The 22,782-nt window shown below is 46.6% G+C and overlaps 1 protein-coding gene across 1 annotated transcript in view; it reads right to left on the bottom strand.

Annotated features, from left to right (window-relative positions):
* Positions 1-22,782, bottom strand: part of DNAJC4 (DnaJ heat shock protein family (Hsp40) member C4) — a 67,007-nt gene that overhangs the window by 43,769 nt on the left and 456 nt on the right. Inside the window, exons 2-3 of the mRNA XM_075005668.1 lie at positions 3,846-3,984; positions 891-984 (exon numbers count right to left, since the gene is read on the bottom strand). Coding sequence (XP_074861769.1) covers positions 891-984; positions 3,846-3,937 — 186 coding nt within the window. The 5' untranslated portion in view covers positions 3,938-3,984. The remainder of the gene's footprint in view (positions 1-890; positions 985-3,845; positions 3,985-22,782) is intronic.

The raw sequence follows: 22,782 nt of genomic DNA, 5'->3' as shown, positions 1-22,782 counted from the left end.
CACTGGCAAAAATTTACATCTTAATTCCAGTCTTACTCTGCACCTCTCCCTCCATTTCTCTCTCACACACACACATACACTCTCTCCCTGCACCAGGTTGGAAAACTCCATTAAAATGTTGCCTCTTCCCTTTGGGAATGCAGTACAGGGTCCCCCACCTGCTCCGAACACTTCCTGCCCAGCAGTGCCCTCTTCAGGGAGGAAGAGAAATGGCAAAATGTAGCTAATGTTCAAAGGCGTCAGGATACAAAGCGTTAATTGTAGGAGGCAAGCTTTTGCTTTTGCTAGGAAAGGCCATGTGATTTCCAAACAGATGTGGTGTTGACAATTGCCCTGGTGAGCCGAGATCCTCCCCCAACTCCGCACAGGCGCCCGCATTCCCGTACCATTTGCTGCTTGTGTAACCCAGGGGCCCCATCAGTAGTGGAAGCGGAGGTCACAGAAGGTCAAATATCCCAAGCAGAATCAATCATCACGTACTTGCCCTGGAGGCCAATGAGCACGGGACACAGAGATACCAAGGGCTAGAGGAAGGATGGAAAAACAGGAAAGCACCATACCTCATTTTTTAACTGGCCGCGATCTTCCTGTAACAAATATTAGCCCCTCGCCCCTCCTAAAGCCGGGAAGAGAACCCAGGAGTTCTGACTTCAAGCCCTGATCTACTGATTAGAAGTGTTACGTAAGGTTTTATTACTTCCAGAACTCCCCACATTCCCCTTGTAAAACATCAACCACGGATCCTGACTCCCTGGCCTGAAGCTTGAACACTAGCACAGGTACACACTGTGCCAGGATGCAGTTCCCCAGCCTTTGTCAGCTCTCACCCCATTATCCAGGCCAGGCCCACGATGACAAACACTGGAGTAGCAAGAGCCACATTCCCATACCTTCTTTGACTTGGCGAAGAAGGCTTGTTTGATCTCTTCTATGGTGGCATCTTGCTTGATTCCCAGAAGGTCATAGTAATTGCTGTGGCCAGCCCTAGGGGAAAGAAGGTACAGGTACAATCATTTTCTGAACCTCAGCGGCTGTATCAGTGAGCCAGTTCCAGTTCCTTTCCCGTTCAGCTAAAGCAGGATGTAGGATCCAGACCGCAACCTGCCACAGAGGCTGGACTGACAGCTCCGGGGCACAGGGATAGTGGAATGCAAAACTTCTCTGAGCCCTAGTACCTCTGTGGTGGATGGGCTCTATAGGGAGGAAAGGGGAGTCAAGAGTCCATGGGTCTTGACCAAGACCTCCCAGAACACTGGTGATGGGGCAGTAAAAATGGATGCTCTTGCCCCTACAGTATGAGTGCCTCTCCAATCGCCAGGGCCCTACAGGGCTGTTTCTGTATGGAGGCAAAGTCACTTCTATGAGTGCAGTCTCTTCTAGAGAACTGAGACAGTGTGTTCTAGTGGACAGAGTACTGGAAGGGAAACTCGGGACCCCTGGGACCTACTCCCAGCTCTTCCCCAGGCCTGCTGAGTGACCTTGAGCAGGTCCCTTCCATTCTCGGTGCCTCTGTAAAACGGTGGTGATGATGCTGAACTCTTTTGCAAAGCACTTTGAGATGAACAGATGGAAAGTGGTCAGTAAGAGTGAGAGATTTATTATCATTATTGATACAATCCTGCTTATTTGCAAAAAAGGGCACAAAGTCCTCTTTCCGTGAATGCAGCAGAAACACTCAAGAGCCAATTGATTCCTTAAGCCAGAATGCCCACATCTGCCCCTCCTGTGGGCTCTGTCTCTCTGCTCCCTCTCAGGCTCCCATTCAAGACAGTTGCCCCTGGCTACCAGTCTCTGACACACAAAGCCTGCAACTGATCTCCCAGTGCCTGTGTTTGCAACCCAGGAATCCCTTTAGCCAGCAGGGCTGAGCTCTGGCCTGCCAACAATACTAGGGAACCTATGGGAATCAGACACCTGACATCCATGTATCTGCAGAGGTACATAAACCCTAGCCCATATGTATAGCCCCTCCCCACCAGCGCCCTGACTAAGCTGCATGCTGCTGTGGGTCTTGGAACACCCTGCCACATTCTTCACATCACTGCTACCCAGGGCACAGCCATGTGAGAGTGAGTGGCGTGTCTTCTCCCAGAAAGCGCCAGGGTTATTTGTTTGCTAGGCTGGCAGATAGAGTCATGGCTACTAGTGTGAGGTCTTTACCGATAGAGTTGATATTAGGCTGAGAAAGAAATACAGCTCTGAGATTTCCAAAATGACAAGAACTGACCAAAATCATTCCAAGGAGTCAAGAGCCGTGTCTACACGTGCACGCTACTTCGAAGTAGCGGCACTAACTTCGAAATAGCGCCCGTCACGGCTACACATGTTGGGTGCTATTTCGATGTTAACATCGACGTTAAGCGGCGAGACGTCGAAGCCGCTAACCCCATGAGGGGATAGGAATAGTGCCCTACTTCGACGTTCAACGTCGAAGTAGGGACCGTGTAGTCATTGCGCGTCCCGCAACATCGAAATTGCGGGGTCCTCCATGGCGGCCATCAGCTGAGGGGTTGAGAGACGCTCTCTCTCCAGCCCCTGCGGGGCTCTATGGTCTCCGTGTGCAGCAGCCCTTAGCCCAGGGCTTCTGGCTGCTGCTGCCGCAGCTGGGAATCCATGCTGCAGGCACAGGGTCTGCAACCAGTTGTCGGCTCTGTGGATCTTGTGTTGTTTAGTGCAACTGTGTCTGGGAGGGGCCCTTTAAGGGAGCGGCTTGCTGTTGAGTCCGCCCTGTGACCCTGTCTGCAGCTGTGCCTGGCACCCTTATTTCGATGTGTGCTACTGTGGCGTGTAGACGTTCCCTCGCAGCGCCTATTTCAATGTGGTGCTGCGCAACGTCGAAGGTGAACGTCGACGTTGCCAGCCCTGGAGGATGTGTAGACGTTATTCATCGAAATAGCCTATTTCGATGTAGCGTTCACGTGTAGACGTAACCAAGGTGTGCTTGAATCTGAATGCACTGGAGCATGCTATTTAAAAAAGAGAGAGAGACAGAGTGTGTGTTTGTGTGTCTGCGTGTCTGTACCCCAGTTCTTCTTCAGAGGCTGGAGATTTATTAATAACCAGTGGTTAGTGCCTCTCTGTGTGTAAGGAAATTATTTCACGTGTCAGAGCGAGTAAACAAGTGTGCAAGGACAACAAATGCAAGAGAGTGAATCCATGTGTGAAAGTGTGGGGGGGAATATGTACAAGCGAGTGAGTGCGTCTGAGTGAGCAAATGCCTGTGTGGGTATGCACAAGAGGAAGGGTGTGAAAGTAAGAAACTGAACAAGTGAGCGTGAAATAGTGTGAGCTAGCAAGAACGCGTGTAAGAGAATGAATCTGCTGGTTCTCCCTGAAGGAGAGCTTTATCAGGAACCCATTGTGAACGTGCAAGACAGAAAGAGTGTGAGCAAAAAACCAAGTGTGTTGCAAGTCTCTTTCTGTCTCTCTAGATGAGGAGATTTGTTAATAACATGCTGGATAAGTCATGTGTGCGTGTGTGGCTAACATTTCCCAGCTGTGTATATGTAATCTCCATAAACTTGCAGATGCAAGCCCCTTTCCGTTGTTAGTTGCATGGGCCAGGAAGGGGGATGAAACACTGATGTTTTTACTGTCTTCTCCCATTGCCCTTTTGTTTGGGGCATAAATCTTGTTAGTTTAGCTTGTGCCTTTGCAAGCCAATCAGGTTTTAGTTAAACAGGTGCAGCCCCAGGGAAGGACTTGCGTGATGCTGAGTGTTACGTAGCTTTCATCTGATCACCAAAAGAAGAGCAAAAAGGCAAAGCCCAAGAAAGAGATACTGAAAGGCAGACACAATAGGAGATAGTGTTCTGGTGTCCCAATACCACATTATACTCTCTCACCTGCATGACAGCATGGTAAAAAATCCCCGTCGTGTGGCACTTCTGTACTGAAAGCAGCACTTGCAGACCAGGAGGGAGGTGGACAGAAGCATTTTCAGAGCCCAGGAGCAGCATGCAGAAAGCTGGAAGAGATTCAGATCTGCAAGGGTGGGGAGAGAGAGACAGCTGTTGGAAAAGCATATGGAAAACAACTGATGAAGTGAGCCATTGGTCAGTTACCAGCCTACGATAAACTTCCAAGAGAGACAAATATGAAGTTAGGCACCAACTAAGCCCTGCTTAGTGGGGCCCAAATCCTCCATACACTTATGCATGTCCTGGGTTTACATGATGGAGTAAAGTTAAGCACTTACATAAGTTAAGCAGGACCAGGGCTCTTCAGTAGGGAGCTTTGTGCTAACTCTCTACTTCACTGACAATGTGCACTCGGCCTCACTGGGCTCCCGGATCACACTACATCTCCCATAATGCACCACGGTCTTGCTGAGCTTCTGTAGGTGAAAAGATGAAACCCTGATGCCTGAGGTGCATGGTCTTGCTGAGATGCTGTCGGTGACCAGCTGAAGCTATAATGCACCATGGTTTTGCTGCGCTGTTACACTGCTTCATGGCATTTATATTTCAGGTTCCTTGTGTTCCCATTCTCTATACGTGGGGCTTCCTAGTGAGACTACCTCCCCTAGGACGCACCAGGGCCATACTTAAATATTTTGGCTTTTAAGCATCTGCTATTTTGACTGGAGGCAGATGCTTTTCAGGAAACATTTTTAATAAAGCCCCCAAATTTTCTATCAAAAAGGTGCAAGTAAAACTGTCCACGTCACTCTTCATTTGTTATTGCACCAACCCCCTCACACACCCCCAATCAAAATCAGGAACCATCATGACACAAAAAAGGGTCACCCTCTCCCATTTTACGGATGGGGAAACTGAGGCAATAACTTGCCCAGGGAAGAGCTGGGAACTGAATGCAAATCTCCTGCTTCACAGCCCATGTTTTAAATACAGAAAGAAAGAGAGTCTTGTAGACAGACACTGCTAGGGAATTTACCCAGACAAAACTCCCAGTGATATCAAGCAGGGATTTTTACCCACTGCAGAATCAGACGTACAACACCCCCTCCTCACACACACCACCCTCAACATGCTTCTAACAATCACAGCTCTGCATTAAGACAATGACTCAGATCTAACCTCATGCTTCAGGGCTTCATCTGGTCACCTACAGAGGTTAGTCTTACCCCTGATGTTCAGCTGTCTTCTGGGTTGGTACATTGCTCTGCTGAAGGATCAGAGACAGGCAAAACTAGAGATGGGATCTTTACTGGGATGGACCAACCCTCTGAGGTGGGTCAGGGAACCCTCTGCCTCAGAGGCCTGGCTGGTGTGTTCTGATCCCATGCTTGGGGCTCAACTGATTGTCAGATCTGAGGGAAATTCTTAACCTGACCCCAGGACAGATTGGCAGGGACCTTGGCAGGAGCAGTTCACCTTCCTCTGCAGCAGGAGGCCTGGGTCACCTACTGAGATCATCTGGGTACGGCTCACCTGAGAAATTCCCTGCCAGTGCAGGGGCCTCAGGTAGTGGAGGCACTTTAGTCTCTGCCTGGGGCACACAGTCTCATAAGGAGTGACCCACTTTGTTCTTCCAAAGTCAGTGGGCTCAATACAGGAGTACCTGGATGAAAGTTAACGGCTTGGACTACACAAAAGGTCAGACTACACAATCCCTTCTGGGCTTGACCTTTATGAAATCTAGGAACCCCAGCTGCCCCACCTGAATAAACTGAAGAAAAGATTCTAAAATAGAAGCAACAACAAACAACAATAGATTAAAACAATTCTCATGGAACCCAGAGACCACATGCACCCCCCGAGGGAACAGCCTTGCTTCCCGTCAGCACCCGCTTCCTGTCACAGCCACGCAGAAATGAGGCTGGGAAACACGTCGTTCACCGGACAAGCCACTCTCGCTTGCCAAACTGGTGCGCAGCCTGGGCACTGATCCTTGGGCTGCATCCAAACACCTGCCTTCAGAGTGTCTCCAACACTGAGCAGTCCAAAGATAGTGAACCAGGCTCCAAAACTCACAAGACTGACTTCGCAATCATGGCAATGGTTTTAAAAAATGCCTTTACGGTGCAGACTCTTGGGGTGTTCCACAGTGGCCTGGGCTCCAGGGCCCCTTTCCCAGCTCTGAGGCAGAAATGGGATCTAACGAGAGAGAGAGCAGAGGCCTGTGAATCAGGACACCTGGGTCTTTTCCCCACCTCAGTGACCTTCTGAAAGTCACTTCCCTCCTCTGTAAACTGGCTCTATCCCCAGGACAGACTCCACCCAGTAAGACTTGCATGATGCAGATGTCAGAGCCTGCATGCCCTGACAGAGCAAAGAGCCACTGAGCTAATGTATGAGTGTACGGAGCTGGGGAAAATGGGGGTGAGAGTGTGGAGTGTACAGGGGGATCAGTGTTCAGAGCACGAAGAGTGCAGGGCAGTGAGGCTCTTGTTAAGCCAAATCTGCCAATCACAACAAACAAGCAGGCATTTAGATCACAAGTGGCCAAGAATAACACGATGGTCACATTCCAGACCCTCGCGCAGCAGCTGCTGGAAGGATGCAGTGGGGGGGACAGCTTGTGCCATCCTGTTAATCCCTCCACATGTCCTGGCGACCCTGTCCAGCAGTGACACCCCTCCCACTCCCAGGCAAACTACCTGTGAACCCAACTTAGTAGGGACCTGGCAGTCCAAGGAAGGACTCCAGGATGTAGAATCAGGACTCCTGGCTTCTATCTCCAGCTCTGGGAGAGGAGTGGTGTCTACTGGGCTAGGGCAGTAGCGCTGGGAGTCAAGTTTGGAAGGATCTGTGCAACATCACCATATTGCCGTCCGTCAGGATGGATGGAAGAAGTGGGGGGCGCAGCGCCTGGTAGAACAGGGCCCTAATGTCCGTGTGGACCTTACCTAATAAATAAAACTTCTCTGTAAATGGCAAGAGTGTGAGAACCCCAGATTACGATTTGGGGCAGCGATGTAGTGCAGTGACTCTCCCCCACAGAATCTGGCTTTCTTGGATGTCTGAAAGGCTACAAGCATAGCTCTCCACCCCACCCCACCCCAGCCGGCTGTTCAACAAAACAAGGCCGGCCACCCAGTATTCAATAAAAAACCCTGTTAATCACCCCGCGCTAGCAGCACATGGAGAAGAATTGTGAAATGTTTCAAATGAGGGAGTTGGGCTTTGTGAAATGAGGGATCAGCGGCTTTCCTGGGCTCAAACAGTTTCAGTGCTGTTTTGCTTATGTTAACCCTCCACTGACCACCAGGCTGGAGAAGGAGAATAAGTAAAGGGTCTAAGAGCTCTCAAGTCTGTAAGTTTAGAGGTGTGGAACAGAAATTGGATGAAGGTCTCTTCAGCTGAGCAGCGAGAGGTCTAGCAAGACCAAAGGGCAGGAAGTAGTAGCTTGACAAATTCAAGATGGAAACAGGGCACACATTTTTAATAGCTAGTCATTAACTACTGGAACAACTTTCCAGAGGCTGGGTGGATTCTCCAGCACTGGCAATTTTCTATTCAAAATGGGATATTTTTCTGTAGATCTGCTCAGGAATTAATTCAGGGCTGGCATCTGGCCTGTATTATACAGAAGATCATACCAGGTGGTCACAGTGGTCCCTTCTGGACTTATGATTTGCGAATGTATCCTTCGTGCTAGCTCTGGGGAATCCAGTTTGCTTTCAAGCAGCCTCTGCGTGAGAACTCAACACAGCTGATTGTTTGCTTCCCACCTAGCTAGGTCTGACCCCCAGAGCCCCCCACTGCAGCACATAGGCTGATCCATGCAGCAGACTCCAGCTGTGGAACTACAGCCATGTCCCAGCATGCCCTTTGGGTAAAACTTACCCTTGTGCAAAAGCCCAGCGTGTGGCCTGTGCACCACTGAATCCCTCTCAGCAGAACTGAAATGATGTGCAGTCTTTGCATCCGAGAAAGAAGAATGCTCAGGAGATATGGGTTCAGTTCACAGATTTATAACAGATCCCCCTCAGTCCTAACATTGGCTGGGCCGCAGTTTCTCCATCAGTAAAATGAGGATGACACCGCACTGAACATGGATTTGGCTGTAACACAACTTTTAAATGCCGCGTCAGATCAATTGCTAAACATCATGGAATGCTCTAGGCATCGACTGCCAGAAAGTTATGGATTTTGATGACAATGACAAAACTATCAGGGAAAGTGGGAGATCTCAGAGCCTATCATCTGTTGAGCAGACCCAGCAGCTTCACCCAGATCTGTAATTACACCTCAGCTGTGCCCATGTTGCCGACTATGTTTAAAATATTGACAGTCTGAACGACCTACCTCTCAGAAAAAAAAGAAAAGAAATAATCCTGGAGGAGAGAAGGCAGAGCACACAGATTCCTTGGCACAGAGGAAGAGTGAAAGGGGACAGAGTCTGTGGCAAGAGTGAAGGGATGGAGGGAGATGGGGGGCCAATAGAGGGGGATAAGAAGTGGGGGCACATAGGGTGATTGGAATGGAGAAAGGCAAGCAGCTTTTAATGCATGCTATCAGCTCAGACAACAGAAGCAACAAAGTGAACAATCTTCTTTCAATCCTTTCTTTGCCCTATGGGGCAGGGACTGTGTCCTGTGCTGTGTTGCACCCAGTGTGATGGGGGCCTCAATCTGTCAGTGGGTCTGTGCAGCACCTGGCATGACACAGGCCCCCAGACCTGGCCAGTGCCCAACACGTAACAAGTCACCCTCATCCAGGGCCCTGCAGAGCACCTGGCACAACATGACCGCAGCTGTGGGACCTGTGCAACACGACCATAATAATAATAATTTGATGTGCAATTTACATTTCCCTTAAACAGTTAAATTCATTGCCATGGCAACTGAGCCAGGATCCTTTCTCATCATACATCCAACTCTGAAAGGAATCAATGCTTTCCAGCCTTGTGTGTGTGTGTGTGTAATGATTTTCCCGCTTTGAATACAGGCCAGTTAGCTGTAACTGCTTGTTGGATGGACAGTAAATTAGCACGAAACACAAACTTATCTGCCTGTCTTATTGTGGCAGATGCATTACTAAACCAAACAAACACAGAACCTCCAGCTAGGAGTATGGATGGCACAGTCTGAGACCCGCCTGTCAAGGAGGTTATGAATGGCATCATTTTTTTGCCATTACAGATAAAAGCAGAGCTGCCGTCTGTTTGACTTTCCAAAGCTCTTTAGAGTCACTCAGGCTCTAACCACACACATTTCCACCCCTCAAGGCTGAGGCAGCCCCAACAGCTGGAATTTCAAAATTCTAAGTCTTGTGAAGTTAAAAATAACTTCAGTGAGAAGTGGGACACTAACAGCTCCGGAAAGACAAGAGGGGAATTTAGACAGGACATCAGAAAGTGACAGCACCAGGAAACAGCTGCGGTTTGCCAACACAGCACTGATGTTTCCCTTTTGTCCTCACCTGCTTCCTTTGGACAAGGGGAAGGGGATCAGCTAAGGATGTGGAATGCTGCAAAGTGATATTCAGCATTAAGCCTGGGAGTTGAGAGGGTGGGAGGGAAAGTTTATAAGGAGAGCAGCTGGGGTACTGGAAGCAGGGGCTCGAGCAGAGTGACCACATTTGCTCACATATGATACACAACGCCTAGACACACTGCTGCTCTGGCTGGGTTCTGAGACGCAAGGCAATGAGTGCCACTAGAGGGTTCAAGAACTATTTGAAAGGATTCTTGCACACAACACTGCATAAATCCTGATGGCTCGTGCCATCTGGGATAATGGGTTCTAAACCTCAGCTGCCCATAAACTGTCAGACTAGAGCTGTGTCTACACGTGCACGCTACTTCGAAGTAGCGGCACTAACTTCGAAATAGCGCCCGTCACGGCTACATGCGTCAGGCGCTATTTCGAAGTTAACTTCAACGTTAGGCGGTGAGACGTCGAAGTCGCTAACCTCATGAGGGGATGGGAATAGCGCCCTACTTCGACGTTCAACGTCGAAGTAGGGACCGTGTAGACAATCCGCGTCCCGCAACGTCGAACTTGCCGGGTCCTCCATGGTGGCCATCAGCTGGGGGGTTGAGAGATGCTCTCTCTCCATCCCCTGCGGGGCTCTATGGTCACCATGGGCAGCAGCCCTTAGCCCAGGGCTTCTGGCTGCTGCTGCCGCAGCTGGGGATCCATGCTGCAGGCACAGGGTCTGCAACCAGTTGTCGGCTCTGTGGATCTTGTGTTGTTTAGTGCAACTGTGTCTGGGAGGGGCCCTTTAAGGGAGCGGCTTGCTGTTGAGTCTGCCCTGTGACTCTGTCTGCAGCTGTGCCTGGCACCCTTATTTTGATGTGTGCTACTTTGGCGTGTAGACGTACCCTCGCAGCGCCTATTTCGATGTGGTGCCGCGCAACGTCGAAGGTGAACGTCGACGTTGCCAGCCCTGGAGGACGTGTAGACGTTATTAATCGAAATAGCCTATTTCGATGTTGCTACATCGAAATAAGCTATTTCGATGTTGGCTTCACAAGTAGATGTAGCCTTGATCTCCTGTGAATGCCAATCAAAATAGACCTCCGGCAAATAGCCCCTTACCCTCTTTGCACTTCTGCAGGGCTCTGCCTTAGGAAATGATCCCTAAACTGCTGCTATCCCTAGGCATAGAAGAATTTTTCACTCCCAGTCTAATAGGTAGGCACATCCCCAACAAGCCCCTTCCTGTAACAAGCAGAGCTCAGGCTAGTCCTGTGCCCCAGGAAAGAAGTCCCAAGCTGTTCAATTATAATTCCTACATGAGACATGTGATTGTGAGAACAGAGTCTTCCTCGGGAAAGCAGGGGAGAAGAGAGAATGGTTGAACCTGAACTGGGACTCAGAACACCTAGTTTCTATTCTTTACTCTGACGCTGACCTACTGGGTAACCTTGGGCAAGTCTCTTCCCTGCTCTGTTCCTCAGTTTCCCCCACGCCCTTTGCGTGTTTAGATTACACATTATCTGTTTCTGTGCAGAACACTGGATAATGATGGTGGGTTATCTCCCCATGGGAGAGCAGTCTGTGTGGTATCTGGCATGAGGCTCCCGCCTCCCAAACCTCCATCTTCTTTCAAAGGAACTGACAGAATGTGCTGCAAGGGACAGGCAGACAATCAGACACTGTGCTGCCTTCTTTGATGACAGGAGAGGCTTCTGAAATTGAAGGGCAAAGATCCATTGGCCATAGCAGACAACTTCAGGAAACTAAACAGTGTGTTGACAAAAAGCCAAGCTATCTTCTCCGAGATCCTTCCTTCCCATGACCAAAAGAAGGCAAAGGATCTGGAAGTGAACCACTGGCTAGGTAATGGTATGGGGGGATGTAGTTTGTTGAACATTGGTCGAACTGTTATCAGAGAATAGGCTCTATAGCAGGTGTGTCCAACCTGCGGCCCGCAGGCCGCATGCGGCCCTGGACAGCTAGTAATGCGGCCCCACAAGATCGTAAACTTTTAACATTATTATGTGATTTATATACATTAACTATATTATGTATTTTATATGCGGCCCAAGACAATTCCTCTTCACTCAATGCGGCCCAGGCAAGCCAAAAGGTTGGACACCCATGCTCTATAGTTTGCATACCTCCACCCCAGTAAAAGGAGGACCAATCTCTTCTAGGACATGCTGGCTTGAACAGTTGGGAGAGGGTTGTACTAGTAACAGAAAGAGGGAAGAGATAAAGTCCTGCCACAAAATTGTGATGTGGAAAACAAACTAAATCAAGGAACCAAAGTACACAGGGAATAAATTCTTGAATTGCCTGCACAGCAAAGCTAAGAGCCCAGGTAACAAAGAACTGGAACGGCTCATTCATGGGCATAAATTCGATCTAGTTGCTATTACTGAAACCTGATGCGATGACTCACATGATCGGAATATTAAAATCAATGGCTATAATATCTTTAAGAAGGATCGAGTGGGCAGAGGAGGAGAAGGTATGGTTTCTGGGCACAGCTAAGGAGATCAATCCAGGGTATCTTTGCTTAAAACCGGGCCACTTATAGCCTCAACCTGGGATTTCCTTCTCACTAAGGTAAACCCAACTAGCCACAAAAGTACCTCTGCCAGCCCCACTGGCCAGCCAGAAGCTACACAAACAAACCCACAGATTTCCCAGCTGCTATACCAGCCCAGACCAACAGCCCCCTACTCAGGTGAAAAGTTCTTAACACCTATTTCACTAACTCCACATAGATTCTGCCAGGTCCAGCCACAGTCCCGGGTCAATATACACTTGGATCTTACCCAAAAGAACACACTGTGATGCCAATCCTTTAGAATCTAAAATCTAAAGGTTTATAAACAAAGCAAGAAAGAACAGACTGACAGAAAAATTGTTGAAGTGGTACATTGCATACATCAATTACAGATATTGATGCAGGTCAGCGACGTTATATACTGATTCTTGAAAGTCTTTGCAAGCATCCTTTTGGGGGATGGGCCCCCAGTCCAGAAAGGCTTCAATCATGCGGGATGAAAAGAACCCAAGATGGACCCTGCCAGGGCCCCTCTTGTAGTTTTTTTTTTTTTTTTTCCCAGTGGAGGGAAAAGTTCTTTCTCCTTCCCATCAGGTACTTGGAGAGTCAGGATCACCTGACTCAGGTAGGCTGCTGTGGCACTCTGCCATTGGGTGCCTTCCAAGCGACAGTCCCAAATTCCTGAGACGTGTATCTGACATCTGTGAATCTGTTCCTTTGTTTAGCCCGACACCCTGTTCACATACAACTTCACAAACAAACATGGCACAGACATACAAGCAACATACACAGATCCAGGGCGGTACCAGCTTTCATTAGACACCTCACCTGGCCCACTTGACACAAGGTTCAGTGCCACTATATACAATGGTGACAGAAATGGCTTTCATATTCAATTTAAAAATCCAGTCACGTTATCGGCCCTCTGTGTCACAAATGGCATTACCTGTTTCTGAGTCACTGAGAACACGGAAGAAAATTACTTTGAATGCTTAATGCTTTGAATGCCCTAACAGATAAAGCACAAGATGGACAGTGGCTGATGTTTGCAACAGGCACCAAAATGGACTAGGGAACAGTGTGCCTGCATCGTTATACACTAATCGACAACATGTAATCAAATTCTTGCAGGATCATGGTGGACTTCAGTTTGACTCACGTGCTGAAGGTCTCATGTTACCAACACTAAAACATCCTCAGTACTTCTACACATTATAGAGGACAGTTTCTTAACATAAAAAGTGTTGCAGCCAACATGAGGGAATTCTTATTAGACCTTGTCCTGACACACAAACATTAACTGGTCACAGAAATAAAAACAAATGGTAGCTTAGGTACAAATGATCATGACTTGATCACATTTATATTTGATCACCTCAAAAAAGATATATTGGCATTAGAAAAGGTTCAGAAAAGGGCGACTAAGATGATTAGGGGCTTGGAAAGGGTCCCATATGGGGAGAGGCTAGAGAGACTGGGACTTTTCAGTTTGGAAAAAAGGCGATTGAGGGGCGATATGATAGAGGTATATAAAATCATGAATGGTGTGGAGAAAGTGAATATAGAAAAATTATTTACCTTTTCCCATAATACAAGAACTAGGGGACACCAAATGAAATTGATGGGTAGTAGGTTCAAAACTAATAAAAGGAAATTTTTCTTCACACAGCGCACAGTCAACCTGTGGAACTCCTTGCCCGAGGAGGCTGTGAAGGCCAGGACTCTATTAGGGTTTAAAAAAGAGCTTGATAAATTTTTGCAGGTCAGGTCCATAAATGGCTATTAGCCAGGGATAAAGTATGGTGCCCTAGCCTTCATAACAAGGGCAGGAGATGGATGGCAGGAGATAAATCACTTGTCTTCTGTTCTCCTTCTCTGGGGCACCTGGCATTGGCCACCGTCGGCAGATGGGATGCTGGGCTTGATGGACCTTTGGTCTGACCCAGTATGGCCATTCTTATGTTCTTATGTTCTTATAATGTGCAAGAAGAACAAAGTCCACACCAGTAATATATATACTTGATGTTTTAACAGGACTAATGTCACAAAGCTGAAAACTATTATGATCCAAAACACCTGAGTAGAAAATGCAATTAAAAATATAAATGATAACTGGGAATTATTTAATGATGCCCTACTCAATGCCTCAAAAGCCACAAACTCACAGCTGAGGTAGAATATGGTGTTGGAAAACCAACCTGTTACAGGGGGAAATGAAGGCAGCTATAGAAAATAAAATAATATACAACAAATGGAAGAAAGTGGAAGATGATAGTAATAAATATAAATCAGAAGTTAAGAACTGTAAAAAATTGGTAACGGAAACAAAGGGGCACATAGAGGAATCTATGGCCAGCAGTTATGGACAATAAGGAGGAGGTTTTTTTTAAATATATTAGGAACAAAAATAATCTTGACAATGTAGAAATTATAGCATCATAAATAACAACACAGAAAAGGCAAAAGTGACCAATAAATATTTCTGTTTTGTATTTGGTGGATAAAACAGATGGTACAGTCTTATCACATGCTGATAATACTCTTCCCATTCCACAAGTATCTCTAGTGAATGTTCACAGACATTACACATTTTTAAATCAGCAGAACCAGCTAATTTGCATCCAAGGGTTTTAAAAGAGCTGGCTCAGAAGACTGTTGGACCATTAATGTTGATTTTCTGTAAGTCTAGGAGCACTAGGGAAGTTTCAGAAAAACAGAAAAAGCTTAATGTACCATTTTTTCACAAGGATAAACATAACAGCTCAAATAATTAAAGGGGGTTGATGCAGCGCCCAATATAACAAGGCCCCCATGCTTGGCTGGAGGGATCAGTATAACAGTCAGCATGATGAGGAGGTTCCAATAGCAGCCAGGGATCTCTGTGCAGTGCCTGACACAACAGGAGCCCTGATTTCAGGCAGAACCCTTAGATGTTGCTTAAATATCCATAATACAGTAGGTCCTGGAGTTATGCGAGGGTTGCGTTCCTGCGCACCCTCACATAACTCAAATTTTGCTTAAGTCGGGGGGCGGGGGGGGCAGGAGGCAGGTGGCAGCCTGGCTCCCAGCTCATGGGATCCAGGCACAGCTTCTCCCCAGCTCCCTATCTGGGGGTAGCTGGGGAGAAGCCATGCCACTGCAACTGTCTGCCCGCCCAGCTCCCCCAGCTGGGGAACCGGGCAGGCAGATAGACGAAGTGGTGCAGTTTCTCCCAGCTGGGGGAGCCTGGCGGGAAGACAGCAACTGCGGTGGAGCTTCTCTCCTCCTACTCCCAGCTGGGGGAGCCAGGGCCTGCAGTGCTTTCAATTTGCACTTACCTCGCATTAATGCGAGTAAAGCGCAAATTGAAATCGCGCACATCGGGGTTTACCATAACTAACAGACTGCAGGCCATGATGATCCTCCCAGTCACTCTGCATGTTCTCTCCCTTTCTCCCACCATCTGTCTGACTTTGCTTCTTTGCAACGCCATCTCTTGAGGGCAGAAACAATACCCTGCATGCACACTGAACACTGCTTCACGCTGTGCTGCAGTTCAAACAGGAATTAATCCTATGGGTTGTGTTTTACAGGAGGTCAGACCAGCTGATCATCATGAGCCTGCCTGATATTGGAATCTAGGGGTACATTTCCCCTAGGACAGAAGACCCAGAATACTGGCCATGGCTGGCCCAGCTCAGCTGATTTGACTTTCCATGATCAAAACTGCAGTGTAGACATTCAGGTTTGGCTGGAGGCTAGGCTTTGGGACCTTCCTCCCCTCACAAGGTCCCAGAGCTCACATTCCACCATGAACATCAACACAGCAGTTTTACAGACCTGCACTCTGGGCCTTGCGAGCTGACCCAAGACAGTCGTTGGTGTTTAATTGCTGTGTGGATACACCCAAAGAAATTGGAGCAAGAAAAGCTCCCAGGCTGAACAGGTAATGATTTACACCCTGCTATGTCCTGCTGTAAATAACCGCATGATGTATTTGTGACTCCTCCTGGAAAACACCAAGTACCTTTCATGTGATAACCATCCCCTGTCCCCTCCAGCAGGCAACATCAAACCTGCCTCTTGCTGCATGGCTGGCAGAACACCTGTACTTGGCATTTGTTTCCTGACGTGTTTGCTGAAGTGTTGAGCCTGCGATCAAGCCTTTGGGTAAATGTCGAGGGGGGGTGTCCTACCCTTTTTGCCTACTCGCCTGCCTGACGTGTTTATTTGTGCAGTTAGCAAAAACACCATCTGGCTGGTTACAGCACAGAGACCACTAAATCATTCTGCACCATTAGCTGTGTCAAAAGCAAACAGAGGGAAGATGCCAGACACAAAGTTTCTAAAGGGCAGGTACTTGTGACTTTAAGACGTCACAGCCCACTCATGTAAAGAGCCTGATGACTGCTACTAGACCTATTGGAAAGAAAGGAGGCATGAGGCTTTTTGATCGGTCTGTACAGTGCCTAGTGCAATGAGGTACTGACCTATGGCACAACCATAATACACATTATAAAAAACAATAAGGACAGTTACCTGGCATTCCCCTCAGGTTCTATCCACCTACTTACATGGGCCCTTCACCATCATATCTGGGCATCTCACAGTCACTCACAAACAACTCCCCCTGGCCTGTGAGATTTGGGGGGGCACGGATTCAGGAAGAAAATCCAGGTGTTCTAAGTGCTACTCCACTTCAGAAAGCCGCCGTTCCTTTGGAAACGCTCATACCGCCAATGTCTTTGAGAGTTACAGGTGCATTATCTAAGTGCTTTACCAAGGAAATCAGGGTCATTCACCCCGTTTTGCAGATGTGGAGACTGAGGAACAGACCCATGATATGATATGCTCTTGTTCACATGGGTAGCCAGTGGCAGAGCTCCTGAATCTCAGCCCACAAAAAAATAACCTTCCCATTTTCACATTTCAGTCACAAGCTGACAAGGGTGAGGAAGGAATTTTCTTAGAGTTGGGTCGTGGAATTTTTCTCAGCTTCTCATATCTTCCTCTGAAGATTCCGGTACTGGCTACTGCAAGACAAATCCCTGTCCAATATGCTGGGGCTATTCCTATCACCCTAGCACATGGACAGCTCTGCTGCTGAAGGTAACCAAAGCTGGGGGTAAACAGATTCGGTTTGTTGCTACATTCACAAGGTTAATTCTTCAGCTCTTCAGACAGTCATGTCACCGCACCAAGAACTCTCATGTGCTGTTGCGGCCAAATTTCTGAGATTGCACACATTGTAAGAACGAAGTGCCACTGGAACTACTCTAGTACGAGCCTGGATTCAACCCATTTCAAATAGTCCTTAGTAGTAACTTCTATTCAAGGACCTCAGAGTACTGTCCCAGCTTTCATTCATGGCTTTGGGGGATGACAATAGACCATTGTGCTGCTCTAATGCTTTTCATCAGCAAATCTCAAATCCTTTATAAAGGAGAGCAGCATCATTATCCTCATCCTATACATGAGGAAACTGAGACACAGAGCAAGGATGTGACTTGTCCAAGGACACCCAGCAGACCAATGGCAGCGTGAGAACAGACCCAAAGTCTCCAAGACCCAGTTCAGTAACTTACCTTCTAGACAACACTGCTTCTTGAGGCTAGATCTGTATTAGCCATTTTTCACGCACGTGGGATACGAATTCAAGACTTGCACTATAAGAAGCATCTCAAACCAGGGCAAACCGCAAGTAAGGGGAGAGCTGGGGAAAGACTTTGTTCTCAAAATTGGGGCCCAGGGTGGATAAAAATCAATTATTTTAAAAATCTGATTCACCAAAGCCCCTGCAAAGCAGGTGGAAGGAAGGCTAACAAAAAGACTGCTGCTCCCTGTCCACAGCTGGGACACAGACACTTGTGTAATCCACGAGCGTATTACAATGTCAGCAACAGAGCTTTAGCTCTTCAGCTCAAGGGGTAGTAGCTCATACTTTAAGGTCTGGAGACACATGTTTCATGCATGTATACACCAGGAGGGTGAAGGTCATGCGGCAAGGTATAGGCGCACAGGCTAACCCCTTTGTCGCAAAGGTGGGATAAAGTACTTCTTTACATCCCCCTCAAGCTTCCTATACAGCTGTATTCCCATTTTGGACCAGAATTCCCAACAAATTGAGGATGGGGAGAATAAAAGAGTAATAGTTTTTAAGGCCATAAAATACCCAAATAATCCAATCTTACCCCCAGACAATTTCATCACGTTATCCCTCTATTGAGCCCAATAATCTGTGTTGACTAAACAAACATCTTCCAGAAAGACAGCCAGTCTGGACACTCAGACATCAAAAAATGGAGATCTTACCACTTCCCTTGCAAGTTTATTACAGTGGTTAATCACTCACATTGTGAAACACTGGTGTCTTATTGGTAATTGCAATGTGTATGGTTTTAACTTCCAGTCACTGGGTCTTGTTCTACCTTTCTCTGCGAGGTTAAAAAGCCTTTTTGTAGCAGGATTTTCTCCCTATGCAGGTATTAAGGTTGTAGCTCCACAAGCAAATAGCCCAGAATAGTTCCAAGACTAATTATTTCACTATAGTAGTTATGCCAGAAGAACTCCCCCATGTGGACACTCTGTTCTGGAATAAAAGGGATTTTATTGCAGAAAACCGTCCTCACAAGGAGTTCTGTCTAGTGCTCTGTAGAGGTACAAAGGTCAATTTCCCCAGGAAAATAAGTCTTCAGTGACTTTCAGTGGGACTTTGTCTCCTAAGTCACTTTTGAAAAAGGGACTTAAACATTCTTGAAAATGGTACCCCTACACTAAACCAAAATATACCTATTTTAAACCAATAAGAAAAGGGCCAATGTGAATAATTGCTATGGTTTAACATCCTAACTTAAGTATAATTGGAGCAAATGTCTCATCTAAAAAGGATCTTGATAGGTGTATATGCAGTACCCAGAACAATGGGGTCTAAATCAAAGTCAGGATCTCCTGACCTACACATTGATTCTCCACCAAGGCAGTGTGGTTAAGGCAGTAATTTCCTTATGGATACATTGATACTGACCCAGTCCCTAGGATGGATGCATATTTACATAAAGGTGCCTTACACCAGTACAGTTTACTCCCCTTCCCTTAAGGAAATCAGCACAAAGAGAGCTCCATCCACTCAAGGGGTCTTAGATCACTTCAGCTAGACAGGGATCATGAAAATGCTGCAGCTTGTGCACGTAGACAAGCCCTTATGCAACCCTAACCCAATGGGGCCATGATCTCAGCTGGGGACTCTATGAACTACTGTGGTAGCAGTAAGAGATAATATTACAATGCTAGTATTTGAGTTCAGAGCTGATTTTGAAACCCTGACCTCTTTCAGCCAAAACTCCCTCACAAGACTCAATCCAGCTCTGAATTCAGTGTTCTAGCTATTTTTTAACACGCAGACAAAGCAGTGGGGAAACACAAGTTCATTTGTTTTCTCAGTAATCTTATAATTTACTGAGTGCTCTATCAAAGCGTTGCTTGCCTGGACCTTGCTAGTTGCAGCCCAAAGAGAATGGCCACAGCTGAGCAGAATTTAGAGGAGAGGGAGCTGAGGCAGCAAAAATTCACACCAAAAAGCAACATAATGCACAGCTGCTAAAAGCAAGCAGCCCTGAAATACCTCCAAGGACTGGAAACCAGGACACAGAAAGAAAAAAGGAGTCCAGTAGCACTTTAAAGACAAACAAAATAATTTATTAGGCGATGAGCTTTCGTGGGACAGACCCACTTCTTCAGATCATAGCCATACCAGAACAGACTCAATATTTAAGGCACAGAGAACCACGCAAGTTTATGCTCCAAAATATCTGTTAGTCTATAAGGTGCCACAGGATTTCTTGTTCTTTTTGAAAATACAGACTAACTCAGCTACTCCTCTGATACTAACCACAAGTGTGGAGATCTTTGAATTCCTATTGTGTCTAGTTTTTAATGTCTAGCTATTAGTTCTTGCTCTGTCTCCCTCTCCTAAAGGACCCTTTAGTACTCACCGCAAACACACACTGTAATTAAGTCACCTTGCAATCTCCTCTTTGAAAAACACATTGAGTTCTTTAAGTCTCTGTCAGTTAATGTTTCCAGTTTCTCCCGTTTTAAATGTAGACACTAAAAGTTGACTCATTATGGGTCTCACTAATCCCATATTCAGAGATAAAATTCACTTCTCTACTTCTATTCCTTACTCCCGTGTCTGTACAACATGCTGGAAGATGCTGAATTCCTACTTATGACTTAGGAAGCTGAGAGTGTTCAGTGCTTCACAGGCTTTGGCCTTTAATGCCCAGTCGCTCTATAGTATAGATTTCCTTTCCCCCACATTCCTTTCAGCTGAGTTTTAGGCAAGCCACAACTGGTATATTTTCTTTATCAACCCCCACTTGTAAAAGAAAGTGTAATTTCTTTCAAATATGAAAAGAGCAGAGCTTTAATGGCTTTCACATGAGGAGAGTTACTGTCAAAAGAAATATCATTCTCTACTGGTATCATTCACACAAACAGTAATACTTTTCATCAGAGATATTTTGTGAGGGCCCTTAAAAATGCGTTCAAACTGTTGGTTAAATGAAAAAACTCCCACTTGTGGCATGGTTGTGTGAATGGGCTTTGGATGCCCCTTACTCAGAAATGCCCTCAGAGCCCACTCCCAAAAGGCCAGATCATCAGCTGATGTAAACAGGCGCAGCTCCAGCAAAGTTATCAGGTTATAGATGAAACAAGAAACTGCCATACAAGGTAGCTCCAGGCCCAGGTGTATTGCTTTATACAGAATTGCCAATACTGCTAATAATCCCTAGCTCTTCATAGAGCTCAAGGTGCTGTACAAAAGGTCAGTACAATTCTCAGAATTTTACAGATGGAGAAACTGAGGCATGGAGAAGTAGAGATTTACCCAAATGGGGACTGGAACACTAGTCTTTCAAATCCCAATCCAGTGATTTTTCCACTCGATCACATTGTCCTTGTGGAATCCCTGAATCCAAGGCCTAGTCTGGACTAGGGCAAGAAGGATGGCATCACAAAGTGTTAACTAACACACTGGAAGACTCTACGCTAACTCTCAATTTCCCCACCTAGGCTGATTTGAATATCCTAGCAGGAACCCTATTAGCATTATAAAGCTTCTTTTAAAAATAAACACAAACCCTGATTATTAGTCCTTCATCTGGACCAACAAAAGCAGAATCAGTCAATTGCAAATAGGACCTAGTCCCAGAAGAGACCTGTGGGATTAATGAGCACAGTCCAAACTACTACAGGCAACACCATCATATAATCCCGGGCATAAATTTTATCAAGTTTCATCTTCAAACCAGCTGGCTTGTTTTCCCCCCACTGCTCTTAGGGGGAGGCTGTCCAGAAAGCCCTCCCCTGATGGGCAGAGATTTTCTTCTCATTTCCAGCTAAAAGTTATTCCTACCTAAATTTACCCTGAACAGTAACAGAAAGGTAGCCATGTTAATCTGTACTCCAACAAACCAAAGCAGCAGAAATGCAGCACTTTAAAGACTAACAAAATGGTTTATTTAGTTATGAGCTTTCGTGGGACAGACCCACTTCATCAGATCAATTCAATTTTCAACACAGACTAACATTTATAAGTACAGAGGACCAAAAAAGAAAAAAAGGAAACAATTGCAATAAAAATTGTCTGTACTTATAAATGTCAGTCTGTGTTGGAAATTGAATTGATCTGATAAAGTGGGTCTGTCCCATGAAAACTCATCACCGAATAAATCATTTTGATAGTCTTTAAAGTGCTACATTTCTGCTGCTTTAATTTACCCTGGTGTCTTTTTATGTTAATATTGCCCTTTTCGCTTCAATGGCTCTTCTGCCCTGGGATCCCCTCCCACATGGTTTTATTTTTAGAGAGCAACCAGATCCCCTCTTGGTCTGCACCAGACCAGGTTAAACAAAGCACAGATCTTTCAATCTACTCTCATAAAATCAGCTCACCACTCCCCTGATCAGCCTAGGAGCCCTTCTCTGCATGCAGCATAACCAAATCCAATGACAAATGCAGCTGCACACCTGGATTTAACATAATGTTCTCCGTGTTTAAGGCCCCAATTCAGACTGCTATATATTTAAAACAAAATCATAAAACCCAGTCAGAAATGTATTTGAGACATTAAAAACCCCTAACACAGATTATCTGAGTAAATATCCACACACCCCGATCAGTCTTCTGCCCATGTGAACAAATGCTGTTCGCAAGGGTCTGATTCAGGCCACAATCCAAATAATTTATAAGATAAAAAACTGTTGAAGGAAAGATACAAACCATTTAAACACTGGATGGTCTGTGGTTAAATAATAATCCCTTGGACATATCTAGAACTTTTCAGTGATAGTTCTCAAAGCGCTTTACAAAAGAGTTCAGCATCATCATCATATTTTACAAATGGGGAAACTGAGGCACCAAACAGGTAAATGACTTGCTCAATGCCGTGCAAGGTTGAAGCACTGGACTGTGACCCAGGAGATCTGGTCTTAATTCCTGGCTCTGCCATTGACTCTCTGGGTGGGCAAGTAATTCAACCTCTCTGGTCCTTCCTTTCCCTGTCGATAAAAGTGGGGATGATCTTTCCCGTCTGTTGAGATGACACCCACCTTGAGTCAAGGGCTGGATTTCCCTGCGCGTCTGTGCAACACTCAGCACAGTGCGTGTGCAGAGGGGTCCTGCTCTTGCTCAGGGTCAGTGCGGCACCAAGCACGGCGACAGCCCTGCCTCAGTCAGGTCCGCACGGTACCTGGGGGCATCTGCGCCCCTGATTTCCGCCCAGCACAACCAGCTGCGGCCTCCAGGCACTAATAACGCCCACAACAACACACGGTCAGAAGGAAATTAAAGAGCCGATCTCAAAGCGGGTGGAGGAGCCCAGGGTGCTGAGCACCCCCGGACTGAGGCCCGAACCCAGCCCCCCGGGGG

Source organism: Carettochelys insculpta, chromosome 11 (genome assembly GCF_033958435.1).
Source record: "Carettochelys insculpta isolate YL-2023 chromosome 11, ASM3395843v1, whole genome shotgun sequence".
Taxonomy (NCBI): Eukaryota; Metazoa; Chordata; order Testudines; family Carettochelyidae; genus Carettochelys; species Carettochelys insculpta.
The sequence above is the reverse complement of the archived record's forward strand: the minus strand, read 5'-3'. Positions and strand labels throughout refer to the sequence as shown.